The sequence below is a fragment of the Mustela erminea genome, chromosome 7, assembly GCF_009829155.1.
Source record: "Mustela erminea isolate mMusErm1 chromosome 7, mMusErm1.Pri, whole genome shotgun sequence".
In the NCBI taxonomy this organism is placed as follows: Eukaryota; Metazoa; Chordata; class Mammalia; order Carnivora; family Mustelidae; genus Mustela; species Mustela erminea.
The window spans coordinates 53,761,342-53,777,351 of record NC_045620.1 but is presented as its reverse complement, the minus strand read 5'-3'; the positions used below and the strand labels follow the sequence as shown (position 1 = coordinate 53,777,351).

Genomic DNA, 16,010 nt, shown 5'->3' with positions numbered 1-16,010 from the left:
AGGAGGCTCACCTGCTTATAACAGTAACAAAGAGCAAGCAATAGCGAGGATATGGAGGAAAGAGAGCCTGCAACTGCTGACGGGAAGGCGATTTGGTGCAGTCATTGTGGAAAACAGTGTGGACATTTCTCAAAATATTAAAAATTGATCTAGCATATGATCCAGCAATTCCGTTTTCCGTATTTAATGAAGAAAATGAAAAACTAATTCGAAAAAATATATTCATCCCCATGTTCACTTCAGCATTATTTATAATACCCAAGATATGGAAACAACTTAAATGAACCTCAAAGAATAAACAGATAAGGGATTTATCATATATATCTGTGTGTATATACATATACATATGTATATACATATAGTGTGTATGTACACACACACACAACGGAATATTATTCAGCCATAAAATAAGAATGAGGGGCATCTGGCTGGCTCAGTCTATAAAGCATGTGACTATCTCAGGGTTGTGAGTTCTAGCCCCACACTGGGTGTAGAGATTAAAAAAAAAAAAAAAAGAATGAAATCTTGCCATTTGTAACAACATGGATGGACTTCAAGGGCATTATGTTAACTGAAATAAATTTGACAGAGAAAGAAAAATACTATATGTTTTCTCTTATATGTGGAATGTAGAAAAAATACGTATTTTTAAAACTAGGCTCATAGATACAGAGAACAGACTGGTGGTTGTCACAAGTGAGAAGAAGGTGTTAGAGAAATGGATGAACTACTCTGTTTACATAAAATAAAATTTTTTAAAATCCCCCCCACAAATATCTTCAAAAAGATAAGGTGTAAGCATGATAGAAGAGGTATGTAAGATAGAAAAAAAAAACCCAGGGGCGCCTGGGTGGCCTCTGCCTTCAGCTCAGGTCATGGTCTCAGGGTCCTGGCAATAAGCCCTGCATCAGGCTCTCTGCTCAGCAGGGAGCCTGCTTCCCTCTCTTTCTCTGCCTGCCTCTCTGCTTGGTTGTGATCTCTCTCTCTCTCTATCAAATAAATAAATAAAATCTTATAAAAAAGAAAAAGAAAAAGACCCAATTAAACTCCTAGAAATTAAAAAAAGAAGCAATGTCAAATATGAACAACACTCTGAACAGGATAAACAACAGACTGTACACTGTTGAAGAAAAAATTAGTAAACTTGGAGAGGTGACAATAGAAATTATTCAAAATGAAGCAGGTACAAAAAGCAAAAACCTCCTGTAAAGGGAGTGGTCACTATTTTGTTTGACTTTCAGCTAAGGAATATGAACAACTAGATATATAGTTACATCAGAGGCAATTTAGAGTTACAGACTGACCCCTCCCTCGCCATTCTACAGAGAGGAAAGCAAAACTCAGAATTCAGATTAAAACCAGAGTCTTGCACCCTACAGCAGATCACAGAGTATCAGGGGCATACGGGTAAAAGCTTTCCACTTACAAAGGCTTATTCAACCTAGTTAATAAAATTCCTAAATATTTTCAATTGCATTTACTCTCTTTAAGGACCTCAGTTGTCTGATGATAACAAAAAGAGAAAGAAATTCTCTGCTTGACTCAACTATCATATGATCTCCCTGATATGAGGAAGTGGTGATGCAACATGGGAGCTTAAGTGGGTAGGAGAAGAATAAATGAAACAAGATGGGATTGGGAGGGAGACAAACCATAAGTGACTCTTAATCTCACAAAACAAACTGAGGGTTGCTGGGGGGAGGGGGTTTGGGAGAAAGGGGTGGGATTATGGACATTGGGGAGGGTATGTGCTTTGGTGAGTGCTGTGAAGTGTGTAAACCTGGTGATTCACAGACCTGTACCCCTGGGGATAAAAATATATGTTTATAAAAAATAAAAAATTTAAAAAAAGAGAGAAAGAAATTCCAATTACTTCACTAAACCTCACAAATCTTGTAAAATTAAGTTTATGAATTGATTCTTAAATTCTCTTAAACATTTGTAAGCTAAGTAAAATTAACTAAACTTTCAACCTAAAATTCTGAGTCTCCATATTAAAATCCTCAATAATACATTGACTTCTAATTACAAGCTCATCTGTTGGATATTCCAATATGTTAACGTTGCTCCTATATAAAAAGTACTTATTAAATGTGCCAAGATTACTCTGAAAACTAGCAATGCTGTACTTGGCTTTAGTGTGCTACATTTCTATAATAAAGAAACAGAAACAAAGCTCTCTGCGAAAGGAACCACTGTGGCATGCCATGTCAGTGGGCGTTGCTTCCCCAAGCAAATTGGGGTTACCTCCTCAGCTAGCATATGTTGCTCTTCAGCCAGAGATCTGGGGCAGAGAGTGACACCTGGAGCTATTGACCCACAGAGAGACTTTGATGTACTCCAGATCGGCCCCACTGAAATCTTTTGATGGCCATTGTGTGGAAAGGAAACCCTAATGTGAGTTTATTTCTGCCCCACCTGCTCTGTGACTCATGCCAGCTCTAGAGCTATCTAGATCAGATGTGGATTTCACCAACCTACCCACAGCCTGCTTCGATGTTGATCTGTAGACAGCCAGCCTAAGTGCTGATTCCATTTTGACCTTTTCTTACTGCTCAAACTTGACAAGGGCCTGTTAGCTTACCGGTCTTCTGACCTGATGTCTTCCTGTCACTCAGGCCTCAGGCCATCTCTAACAAGCCCATCAAAACCCATCTGGTCCAGCACATTTCCCAATGTGCTTTCCTCTGAAATATGTTCATGTCTTTACCATCCTGTTACCCTGAAACGAAGCTATTGAAAATGATGCTGGCTCCCCCTCTTTTGAGTTCTTGCACCTAAATTAATATTAATAAGCATAGTAATGAATGCCCATGACACCTCTCCTTTTTCAGAGAATATTTTTCTTGATAGGAATGACTGTTTTGAGCTTTAACACAAGCATTCTTTTCTTTTAAGCATCTGTTAAGATGTCCCTGGATGAAATGAAAGATCTCCAGCTGGTGGGAAAATACATACAACCAGAAACCAGGGAAGTGAATGGAGTCCTTATGACCAAGATAATGAGTGATAATTGGGACAAAATCTGGAATTTCCAAGCAAAACCTGATGATCTTCTCATTGCATCCTATGCAAAGTCAGGTAGGTTTGGGAAACTGGCGGTGGGGAAGTCAGCTGTAGAGGACTTGGGATGCTTGGAGGGGCCACCCTATTTTAAAAATGCAGGTTTTCCCCAGGGATGGCCCCCAGGAGAAATGAAACCAGACTTGCTTCTGAGCACCAATCCCCGAGGATCCAAGATCCTCCTGTTTACTTGGGTAGAATCTCAGATCCTGAAGGACCGAATTAATTACATGATTATTTTAAAACAGAGTCTGAGAAATTATACAGAAGTTCTCACAGTCATCTTGCCAACCCAGCCACTCCTTGTTCCCATCAGCTAAGCAATCTGAGAAGTGACCACATTCCTTGCCTGTAAGAAGCATCTCTTAGTGGGGTGACACCAACATGAGAATGAAGGTTTTTACCCCAATATGAAATGTTCTAATAGCTTTGGGTCCAACACCCTTGCAAGTACAGTGGGAAGGATCTGGGAATGGGGAGGTGACACTTAACCAGGATCTTATAAAATGAAGAGGAGGCTATGACAAAAGTGAGGGACTGCAAAGGCAAGGGGTTGCGAGGCTTGTGCAGGAACATAAGGAACATTGGTTCCTTCTCTGGAGGAACAGAAAACCTCCCTCTTAACCAGGGAGGCCAATAGAATGACAGTCCCCCTGCACTGCCTGTATTTGTAACATCAAGGCATGCAAGCAAGTGAGGTGATGAACTTGAAGCTGTAACCAGTTTGAGAAGATCTCTCAGTGGCCATTTAACTTCACAAGAGGAACTCTCAGTATACATAACCAGAAAGATTTCAGAAAAGAGTTCATTCACCATAGTTCTTCAAAACCTCCTCAGACTGTTTCTGTTCTCTGTGGCTGGGAAGTCCCTCCTTAGCCTCACTCTGTTCTCATGACTCACATTACTTAAAACTAGGGCAGGGGCTTCCTGTCAGCAGGGTTTTATTCCTCAAGAATCTCTGTTTCTGTCTGGTTTGCACTGGACACTTCTGTTTCTGTCTGGTTTGCACTGGACACTTCTGCCCAGAACTGAACTTGAATTTGCATTATACCTGAGAGCCGGCGCTTTTTTTCAGCTCACCCTTGAAATTATGCAGTCAATCCCAAGGCCCTCTGGACAGTCCCCACATCTCCAGTCATTCCCTCACCTCCCCGACTACCTCTTACCCTCTGTGAGCCCACTTATACTTTCCATTCTGGAAATGTGACTGTCTTTATCCTGGTTCCTGAGACCCCCTCCCCCCCAATGCCCGCACTGCCCAATCCCCCACTGTTGGGCTCCCCGCCGAGGGGAGGAGGCGCCCGGGCCAGCCGGAGGCCTCTCCTTGGGGCTGAGCGGGATGGCGAGTGTTGCGAACCCGGAACGCACCCACAGAAGACACCGGGCTCGGGAGCTCTGTCGAAGCAGGATCTTGCTTTATTGAGCAGGGCAGCGGCTTATATGGGGTGAGGGAAGGGAAGTGAGGTCAGCAAAGTGGGGGCCAATGGGGATGTGCCCTGTCGGCGGGAGTTGGGAGAGACACGCCCTGCAGGGGGTGGAGACTCGCGGGAAACGAAACTGATGGGAAACCGAAACCGCCACTTTGGCGCCTTTGTGGTCGGCCATGTGGGTTCCCGATCCGGAAGAGAAGGCCACCCGGCGCCATCTTAGCCTCTTGGGGCCCAACACCCCATCCCAGAAGCCTGGAATGTCCTGGCTTCTCAATGCAGATGAACATTCAGTCATGCTTTGACTCTTCACTCCAAAGCTACCATCTGAACTGAGCCTCACTGACCCTTTTCGCAGCAAGTTGGCCTCCTCCTCCAAACTCCTGCAACCCTTTGCACATCCTTTTTGGCTCTTACTGTATACTGTTCATCTTCTAGTTATCTGTGTATTTATCTGTGTATCGGTGTAATCGTATGTATAAGTGAGCAGCAGGTTTGGCTAAGAGTCAGAGAGACACAAAATAGTTTCGGTGGAAAAAGGACAATGGATATCCGGTGGGCAGTGAGCACAGTCTAGCTCTTTGCTGACCTGTATGCCTAGTTGCACTCCTCTTCTGTGTCCGTTAGGATTCAATTTGGCTACAAGTGTCAGAACACCCAGAAGGAAAAGCAATCTGGAGATTAGTAGTCAGGGCTGAAATGGTGTCTGATCATCCAAGACCCTGGGTCTTTCTAACTTTCTACACACATTCCAAAAAGCAGCAAGAAGGTAGGAAGGGGGGAATAAGGTCATGTTCCTTCCCTTGGGGTGGGGGGGGGGGGTCTTCCAAAAATGGCATGGCCACATCATGCAAGAAAGACTGGAAAATATTACCTTTGAGGCCAGTAGCTGTATGCCCAGCTAAAAATTAAGGATCTATTAATTTGAGAAAGAAGGGAAGAATGGATATAAGCTAGGCAAGAGGTAGTCTCGGTCCTAACTTACCTCTTCCAAAAAGATCATAAACTTGTTAGGACACGGACAGTAGTTAATTCATCTTTGTATCTCCCTACATTCATTTGATTCGAGGCTCACTCATTCAGACTACATTTACTAGGTGCAAAGCCCTATGCAAGGCATTAGGGATTAAAGAGGAGGTGATAAGTGAGGTGATTTCACTTAACATTCAGCCTAGGTGAATTTCACTGAATACATAAATAATCAAGGAAATGAATTAAATTGTTCAGTGAGTGGATGGAATTGACAATAACTGATGCTCTAGGCACAACCTGGACACAAGAAATTGTGGACATGATCCAAAATGATGGAGATGTGCAGAAGTGCCAGAGGGCCAACACCTTTGACCGTCATCCTTTCATTGAGTGGACTCTACCTCCGCCCCTCAACTCAGGTAAGCTCGCCCAAATAAAACCCATGAGGCTGTAACGAAGACCCACAACCACTGTGCTAGGTCAATTTGCAACTGAAAAGAGAATTGTTTCTACAATCAGCCTTCTGAAAAATATTTCCAAAGGACACTGGGAAAGCGGTAAAGGTCTATGTACTCACTTCAACTTGGAAATAAGACTTTTAAATCTCTCTTCTAAAATGAATGATTGGGTAGCATGAGACAGCAGATTCCCTACTGATGATGGGGAATTCCAGAGTGATGATGAATGTGTAACACAGAGAAGGCAGGGTGAGCACTCCTAGCACTCCTGAGCACTCCTAGCATCCAGTGATTATGAACCATATTCCTCAAATTCATCAACAGATGAATGAATAAAGAAGATGTGGTGTGTGTGTGTGTAAATACACATACACACACACACACACACACATAATGGAATACTATGCAGCCATCAAAAGAAATGAAATCTTGCCATTTGCAATGATGTGGATAGAACTAGAGGCTATTATGCTGAGCGAAATAAGTCAATCAGAGAAAGACAACTATCATATGATCTCCCTCCTATGAGGAAGTTGAGAGGCAGGGCTCGGGGATTATGGGGGTGGGGAGGGGAAAAATGAAATGGGATGGGATCAGGAGGGAGACAAACCATAAGAGACTCTTAATCTCACGAAACAAACTGAGGGTTGTTGGGCGATGGCTGGGTTAAGGACATTGGAGGGTATGTGCTATGGTGAGTGCTGTGAAATGTGTAAGCCTGATGATTCACAGACCTGTACCCCTGAAGCAAATAATACATTATATTTTAATAAATAATTAAAAAAAGAAGAACCACATTCCTCTGTCATTGTGCTCCCTTCCCATAGAGGATTGTCTTCAAATATATTTGATCTATAACCTGTCTACCACAGAATCGAACTAAATTATATATAATATCATTATCGTCAATAATTATCGTTCACACCAAAGATACTAAGAAACATAAAATGCAGCACCCTTAAAGAACTTGAAGTCAATTAAGAATAGAGTACATGTTTTTATAAAGTAAATAGTAGCAAACAGTAGCTTTTGTAATAGGAGACAACCTCGTGGTGAAAGTCCCAGACTTTGGAATGAAACAATTCAGCTTCAAATATTTTATCTGGGTAGCATTGAGCACATTATTAACTGTCAAACCTCAAGTTTTATTCATTTGTAAGTAACACCTATTGAAAACCCATTATTGATTGAGTCATCTATTTCTAGCACCTTTAGTTGAAAAAAAATATCTTTTTCCCATTGAATAACTTTGGTTCCTTTTCTAAAATCAATGAATTACGTATGTACGGGTATATTCTGGACTTTCTATTCTGTTCCTTTCCATTGTGTGTCTATCTTTATGTCAACACCACACCTTTGGATTACTGTAGGTTTGTAAGTTTTGAAATCAGGTAGTACAAGCGCTTCAATTTTTTTTTTCTTTTTCAAATTTGTTTTATCTATTTTAGGATCTTTGTAAACTCTAGGATCAGGCTGTAAGTTTCCACAGGGGGAAAAAAAATCTTCTGCTATTTGGCTGGGATTGCACTGAATCTATTGATCTATTTGGGAAGGACTTTTAACCTAACAAAATCAGGTTTTCTGATCTCTGAATGTGATTTATCTCTTCAACTACTTGGGCCTTGTTTAGTTTCCCTCACCAGTGATTTATATCTTCCATTACTTACGTCTGGCACAGTGTCAATTAAAATTAACTATAAATATTTTTCTTTTATACTATTATAAATCATATTTTTGTATTTTAATTTTTAATTATTTGTGGCTGGTATACTGAAATATGATTGATACTTGTATGACCTTGTGCCCTGTAGCCTAGCTTATTGATTCTAGTAACATTTTTGTACATTCTCTTGGGTTTTCTACATGAACCATCATATATTCTGTGAATAAAGAAAATTTTACTTCTTCCTTTCTAGTCTGGATATTTGTTATTTCTTTTTCTTGCTTTATTGTACCTCCTGGGACCTCCAATGCAATGTTGAACAGAAATCATGAGAGCAGATATCCTTGTCTTGTTCCTGGTCCTAAGGGAAAAGTATTCAGCATCAAATATGATGCTAGCTGCAGTTTTGTTTTTGTTTTCTTTTTTTGTTTTGCTTTATTTTGTTTTGCTTTGCTTTGCTTTGCTTTTGGTAGATGCTCATATCCTTCTATTCCTTATTTTGTCAGAGTTTTTAATCATAAGTTAATGTTGAATTTTGTCAATGTTATTTGAGCTGGGGATTTAATCCATTCATTTTCAATCATTTGCTGTTTATGGCTATATATTTTTCTCTAACTGCTATTTTAAATGTTCTTGGTTTTGATATGTAGTGTTTTCTTAAAATTTCATTTTACCACATTTTTCAGAATTTCTGTAATTTTACACCAGAGATATTTAGTGAATGTTTTTAATTTCCAAATGGAATTTTTTAAATTTTATTTTACTTATTTATTTGTCAGAGGGAGAGAGCACAACCAGGGGGAGCAGTAGGCAGAGGGAGAAGCAGGCTCCCCGCTGAGCAAGGAGCCTACTGTGGGGCTCAATCTCAGGACCCTAGGAGCAACACCTGAGCCAAAAGCAGACATTTAACTGACTGAGCCACGCAGGCATCCTTTTTTTTTTTTTTTTTGACTTTATGTTTAACTTCTAGTTTTATTTTACTTATGATCAAAGAGTATTGTTTGTATATTCCACGTTTTTTGAAAACTCTTATTTATGCCGTATTATCAACTTTTATGAATTTTTCATGTGCACTTGAATATATTCTCTATTATCTAAAGAATATATTCTCTATTATCTAAAAGATCTAACACATTCTTTATTTTATTTAAATCTTTTATCTTTTTTCTTTTTGTCCACTTGTATTATCCTGAAAATTAATTTTTAGTGTGTTTCTATTTCTCCTTATATCTACTGTGGTTTCTGTTCTATAAAAGTAGTTATTCTGTTATTTGGCATTTACATATTCATGATTTCTATATTTTATTGAAATAATGGAGTCTTTAGCAATATAAAGTTTCTTCTTTATCTAATATAATACTTTGGGATCTGAATCCTACTTTGTCTGATAGCATCATGATCTATACTTTTTTATAGTTTCCAATTGCATTTTATATCACTATCCACCACCTTACTTTTACTCCTTCTATGTTTTAGGTGTGTCTTCTATGCTGCATATGGTTGGGATTTCCCTTATGAGCCAATTTGCACAATTTTTTAAAATTCATTTAAGTCATCTCTATACACAATGTGGAGCTCAGACTCACAAACCTGAGATCAAGAGTCACATGCTCTTCCTACTAAGCCATCCAGGTGCCCCTTGAGCGATTTTAATAGTTATCTTAATCCCACTCACATTTATTGATATGATTGTTATGTTTGGTTACAATTATATCGTATTGAAACCAAACTAACATGAGTTTACTCCTTAGTGATTCACAGATAGAAATTACACCAGGTGGAGTTGCCACACAAAGAAAACTTTATTTGCAGCAAATAAGGAGATCTTGGGGAATAATTTCCAAAGCTATGACTCTTGCAACAAGAGTAAATGGGTTTATTTTATTTAGGGTTAGGATGAATATTTAGAAAGAGAGTTTTGTCATTTATATAAAGTGGGAGGCATAGGGGGAAAAGGGGACCCCTCCTACACTGTTGGTGGGAATGCAAGCTGGTACAACCACTCTGGAAAACAGTATGGAGGGTCCCAAAAAAGTTAAAAATAGAGCTACCCTACAACCCAGCAATTGCACTACTGGGTATTTACCCTAAAGATACAAATATAGTGATCTGAAGGGGCACGTGCACCAAAATGTTTATAGCAGCAATGTCCACAATAGTCAAACTATGGAAAGAGCCTAGATGTCCATCAACAGATGAATGGATAAAAAAGAAGTGGGCGATATATATAATGGAATACTATGCAGCCATCAAAAAACCCAAACAAACAAACAAACAAAAAAAAAAAATCTTGCCATTTGCAATGATGTGGATGGAACTAGAGGATATTACACTAAGCAAAATAAGTCAATCGGAGAAAGATAATTATCATATGATCTCTCAGATATGAGGAATTTGAGAGGCTGGGTGGGGGGTTGTGAGGGGAAGGGAGAGAAAAAGGAAACAGGAGGGACCGGGGAGGGAGACAAACCATAAGAGATTCTTAATCTCAGGAAACAAACAGAGGGATGCTGGAGGGGATGTGGGGTGGAAGGGATGGGATAGCAGTGTGATGGAAATTGGGAGAGTATGTGTTATGGTGAGGAAAAAAAGGGGGGTTAGGTGTTGGGTCACACATGTGCCTTAAGGAAGCATGCTTATACATACATTGCATATTATGTTAATGTAGCCTGTGCTTCTCCTTGGATAAGGTTTTAATATTATGATAAATTAAAAGTAACTGTTGGTCAACCTATGAGTCACTGCATGATCCACTTGCACAAATGTGAGTTGGGGGTTAGCTCACACTGGTCAGGGTGGTTTGGGACAGCTGGAGCTCACCAACAGGATAATCATTACTGCTTGAGGGGTAGTTTTGTTTCCCATCACAGGATGCTATGCTCACCTAGGTCTTTTGTATGAGTCAAGAGATAAGCTGAAAAGAAGAGTTTAAAGAAAAATGTGGGACAGTTTGGTGGATACAAGTGAGCATGGTCACGTCCTTGAGTTTGGCTGGTGAAAATATTATCATGTGCAATAAGTAATATTTACTGTGTTTCTTTTCCTATTTAGCATTTCCTTTTTGTTTATCTTTTCTAACAAAAAAAAGTGTGGGTGTTTTGGGTTTTCTTAAGTTTTTTAATTTCAATATAGTTCACATACGGTGTTATATTAGTTTCAGGTATATAATATAGTGATTCAACAATTCTGCATGTTACTCTGTACTCGTTATGGTAAGTGTTATCTTAATCCCCTTTAGCTATTTAACCCAGCCCGTCATCCACCTCCCCTCTGGTAAACACCAGTTTGTTCTGTATAGTTAAGTCTGTTTCTCAATTTGTCTCTCTCTCTCTTTTTATTTTTCCTTTGTTCATTTGCTTTTATTCTTAAGTTCCACATATTAGTGAGAGGGTATGGTGCTCGTCTTTCTCTGACTTACTTCACTTAGCATAATACTCTTTAGCTCCATCCATGTCATTACAATGGCCAGATTTCTTTCTTTTCTGTGGCTGAGTAATGTTCCAGTGTGTGTGTGTGTGTGTGTGTGTGTGTGTGTGTGTGTGTGTGTGTGTATACCACAAGTTCTTTATCCATTCAACTATTGATAGATACTTGGGCTGCTTCCATACTTTGGCTTTGTAAATAATGCTCCAAAAAATATAGGAGTGCATCTATCCTTTCAAATTAGTGTTTTTGTATTCTTTGAGTAAATAGTAGTATGATTATAAGATTGCAGGGCAGTTCTTTTCTTACTATTTTGAGGAACCTCCATACTGTTTCCCATGGTGGCTGTAACAGTTTGCATTCCTACCAGCAATGCAAGAGGGTTCCTTTCTCCCCACAACCCTACCAATTCCTGTAGTTTCTTATGCTGCTGATTTTAGCCATTCTTACAGGTATGAGGTGATATTTCATTATAGTTTTGATTTGCATTTCCCTGATGATCAGTGATATTGACCATCTTTTCATGTGTCTGTTGGCCGTCTGTATGTCTTCTTTGGAGAAATGTCCATTCATGTCCTCTGTTAATTTTAATAAGATTTTTTTTGAAATGTTCAGTTTCATATCTTCTTTATATATTTTGCATGCTAACCTTTTGTCGGAAACATCATTTGTAAATATCTTCTCCCATCCTGTAGGATGTCTTTTATTTTTGCTGTTGTTTCCTAGGCTGTGCAGAAGCTTTTTATTTTTATATAGTCCCAATAGTTTATATTTGCTTTTTTTTTTCCCTTGCCTCAGGAGACATATCTAGAAAAATATTGATATGGCTGATGTCAGAGAGATTACTGCCTGTGCTCTCTTCTAGGATTTTTACAGTTTTAGGTCTCACATACGGGTTCCTAATCCATTTTGAATTTATTTTTGTGTGTGGTATAAGAAGTGGTCCAGTTTCATTCTTTTGCATATAGCTATCCAGTTTTCCCATCACCATTTCTTGAAAAGACAGTCCTTTTCACATTAAATATTCTTTCCTGCTTCATTGAAGATTAATTTATCATATAGTTGTGGGTTTGTTTCTGGGCTTTCCATGTTGTTCCATTGATTTATGTGTCTATTTTTGTGCCACCACCATACTGTTTTGATCACTACAGCTTTGTAGCATGACATGAAATCTAGAATTGTGATACCTCCAAGTTTGTTTTTCTTTTTCAAAATTGCTTTGGCTATTCTGGGTCTTTTGTGGTTCCATACAACATTTTAGGATTATTTGTTTTGTTTCTGAGAAAAATGCAGTTGATATTTTGATAGGGCTTGCATTAAATCTGTAGATTTGGGGGGATAGTATGGACACTTTAACAATATTTGTTCTTCTAATCCATGAGCATGGAATAACTGTCTTGTGTGTGTGTGTTGTCTTAAATTTCTTTCATCGGTGTTTTACAGTTTTAAGAGTACAGATCTTTCACTCCTTGGTTAAGTTTATTCCTAGGTATTTTACTATTTTTGGTGCAATTGCAAATCAGATTGCTTTCTTAAGTTCTCTTTCTATTGCTTCATTATTAGTGTATAGAAATGTAACAGATTTCTGTATGTTGATTTTGCATCCTGTGACACTACCAAATTCATTTATCAGTTCAAGTAGTTTCTTGGTGGAATTTTTAGGGCTTTCTGTACACAGTATCATGTCATCTCCAAATTGTGAAAGTTTTACTTCTTCCTTACCAATTTGAATGCCTTTGTGTGTACTTTTTTGTTTTTATTTCGAGTTTTTGTTTTGTTTTTAAGAAATTTTTAATTTTTTTCTTAGTTGTTGTTTGCCTGTGTATTATTATCACCTTTTGTAAGTATTTAATCCTCTTTTCTCTTAAACTTTTACTACTTGATCTGCCAGTTTCAAAGGAAATTTTTTTATTCTTGTTAATATACAACCATCATTAATCTTACCCTAAATTTTAAATTTCATTCTTTCTGCTTTGTTGGAAACTTTAAGGTTTACATGTTCTTCCACTCATCCATTCACCCTTTTAAATTTTACTTCTAGTGCTAAATATTGTGAAATGCTCATCATCAAGTTTTGTAATAATGATTTCCTGGTAATCTCTTGGTAGAATCAAACTCACCCTGGTAAACTGCTCAGGAACATATATATATATATTGTATTCTGTGAGTTCTTGCATGTTCTAAGCTTCTTTTTATAATCTTGATACTTGAAGCACAGCTTGCCTGGGTATCTTATCTTCCATTCCCACTTTCTTTCCCTAAGTTTCTTTAAAATGTTGCTCTGCTCTTTCCTTGCTTTGTATGCTATTTTTAGAGAAACCTGATGCCAGTTTAATTTTCTTGACTATATGAATCATTTCCTCTTTTACCTGGAGGAACTAAAGATTTTTTTTCTTTATCTTAAAATACAATAATACATACTTTGGTATGTTTCAAAGTTGATCAACAGGAATCAACTTTTTCTGATAAGCATGGTAAAGAAGGTGTTGTGAGTCACCCCTGCTTGTGCCTCTCCCTCTCTCTTTTATTTATTTGGCGGGGAGAGAGAGAGAGATACTGCATGCATGCACACACACGTGAGTAAGGGGGCAGAAGGAGATAGCAGAAGCAGACTCCCAGCTGAGCATGGTTATCCCAGGAACCCAGGATCATGACCTTAGCGAAAGGAGAGCACTTAACTGACTGAGCCACCTAGGTGTTCCAAATAAATAAAATCGTCTTAAAAAATTAAATTTAATTTTAAAAAGAAGATGTTGTGAGGCAGTGCCATAATATGACTAGAATGGTTTAGAATACATTGTTTGGCTTCCCATAAAGGTGAAATGATGTCTAGTGCTACCAGGGAGTCAGCAGGAGACTCAGTCATGGTTTTACAATTGTTTTTGATGGAGGCAAATTTCTCCAGGTATTCTGTACCTGGAGTTCCATAAAGTGGAACTCTATGAGGTCCTCAGGTTCTATCAACTGGAGGCATTTTTGCAACTCGGCCTCTATGGTGACAGTCACCCCAGTCATTTCCTTCCTGGTGTGAAGGCAATCTAGAAGTAGGAATCCCAAGATCAAGTGAGGTTGAGGGACATTGTCTCCCTCATCTTTTCCTTGGGGTGGCATTGATGTTTATAGGGCAGTCACTTCCAATGGTGGCAAGAGCTCTGAGGCTGGGGCAGTGTTCTCTGAAGCGTTGGTATGCTTGGGGTTGGTAGGGGCCAGGAAAGGGTGGTTTCCCCGGTAGAGATTCATAAAAGGTAAGAGTGGCTGCTGGTGTTAAATTCCAAGTATGTATATTAGAGGGTTGGCTCTGGATAAGACTACTAGTGTGTGCTATCCTCCATGGTGGGCAGATCTCAGTGAGCTCCATCAGATTATCAAGGGTTACAACTCACAAAGGAGCACACAATTTGTGACAAAGTTTGTTAGGACCCCATTCACAATACATATTGTGGACACATTGGCAGGCACATCGTAAGGTCATTGTGTGGATGACAGCTGTACAATCCAGAGATAGTTCCATTAGAACTATGGTAGGATGGTTAGAGCACAAACCTGCCAGCCAGATGGATCTGGTTAGGTTACACCAGTAGGGCCATTCAGCCTGGGATATAATTTGAGGTATGGTGTAAGGATAGAATGACTCTTTTAAGCATCACTTCCATAGGCACCATATAATATAGAGGGAGATGAGCTCTGGGTCAGAATCCATACCTGGTGGCATGCTAAAAGAAGCCCTTCTAATAGGACCTGCAGCCCTTGGTGCTCAGCCATCCTTTGGTGCAACTGTGTGCCTGGCTGACTTTTTTTCCAGCACATTTCCTGAGATATGGCTAGGCTGGAGTGATCTACCAACAACCCTATTATCCAGGCTAGCCACAATAAAGGAGAACATTTGCATTTGACTAGCCTGTGGGGTGTCCTTCAAGGCAAGCAATCTGGATACCGACCAAAGCAAGAGTGCAGTTGGCTTGCAGCAAGAGATCATATACCTCTTCATCTGTGGCGGGGTAGGGACCTGACCTGTGTCCATTGAGAATGACCACTGGATTCTGGGACTCCTTTGTGGACTTCATTTCCTAATGAGATTGACATCCACCAGGCAGAACACCTCTTTTCCTCTCTCTGAGATCCACCGTTCCACTAGTTAACCCTGAAGCTATAATTCCAATCTCATACAAAACTTTTTACAAATTTGGTTTAATGAAATAGACTTTATAACCAGAATAATGAGCAAAGCCAGTGGCCTTAGCTTTGTGGCTGGTACTAGACCATGATCTGAGCCATGATTTCTAAACAATTTGGTAAATTTGTCCCATTGGGCTATTAGAAGAGGGTCATATTGCACAATCCACCCTTGAACAGGTTGCTAGCATGTGTAAGGTGAGTGCTGTCACTTCCCTGTGTGAGATGGGCTCATAGCCGCATGGCATCTCTAGAGAAATAGCTATATGGGGGCTGGGTCTGATATTCTGGGAGGTGGCTCACGCAAGGCTTCGGAACAAGAATGTAATTTGGATAAGGAGTCTGCAACGTTATTATAATGTGCTTCTGGCATTTGTTGGCATGTGTGTACAGACATGAGTGACCATAATTGGCATATCACTCTCCAAATGGAGGCACACAGAGAGGCTTTTCCTGAATCATGAAATTATCCTTTTGCCATTATCCTGACCAGACTGCAAACCCACTGGCCAACAGCCCAGGAGTCAGTAAAACATATGCCCTTGGGAGTCTCCCTTTTGTAGCCTGTTGTAGAGCCAGGCACACTGCCACTAAATATGCTATTTGGGCCAAGCCAGGAGAGCCTTCCTCAACTAGGGATATGCTGCTAGCAGGATAATTTGCTGCAGCCAGCCAATGGGTTGCACTGTGCACAGTGGTGGCACTGCCGTTGATGAAGAACACTGTGTCCCTTTCCATGTCAGACAGTCAGTCCCCGGGAGCTTCTCAAACTACTAGAGAGGCCAACAGCGGGGGTGCCGCCAGCTGCACCTCCATTATCAGTGGGAAAGA

The 16,010-nt window shown here is 39.7% G+C and overlaps 1 protein-coding gene across 2 annotated transcripts in view; it reads left to right on the top strand.

Annotated features, from left to right (window-relative positions):
- The window catches only part of LOC116595393 (sulfotransferase 1C1), a 49,271-nt gene that overhangs the window by 19,017 nt on the left and 14,244 nt on the right, over positions 1 to 16,010 (top strand). For both annotated transcript variants that reach the window (XM_032351657.1, XM_032351656.1), the window contains exons 2-3: positions 2,899 to 3,081; positions 5,753 to 5,881. In XM_032351657.1, the coding sequence (XP_032207548.1) occupies positions 2,910 to 3,081; positions 5,753 to 5,881 (301 nt within the window). In that variant the 5' untranslated portion in view covers positions 2,899 to 2,909. The remainder of the gene's footprint in view (positions 1 to 2,898; positions 3,082 to 5,752; positions 5,882 to 16,010) is intronic.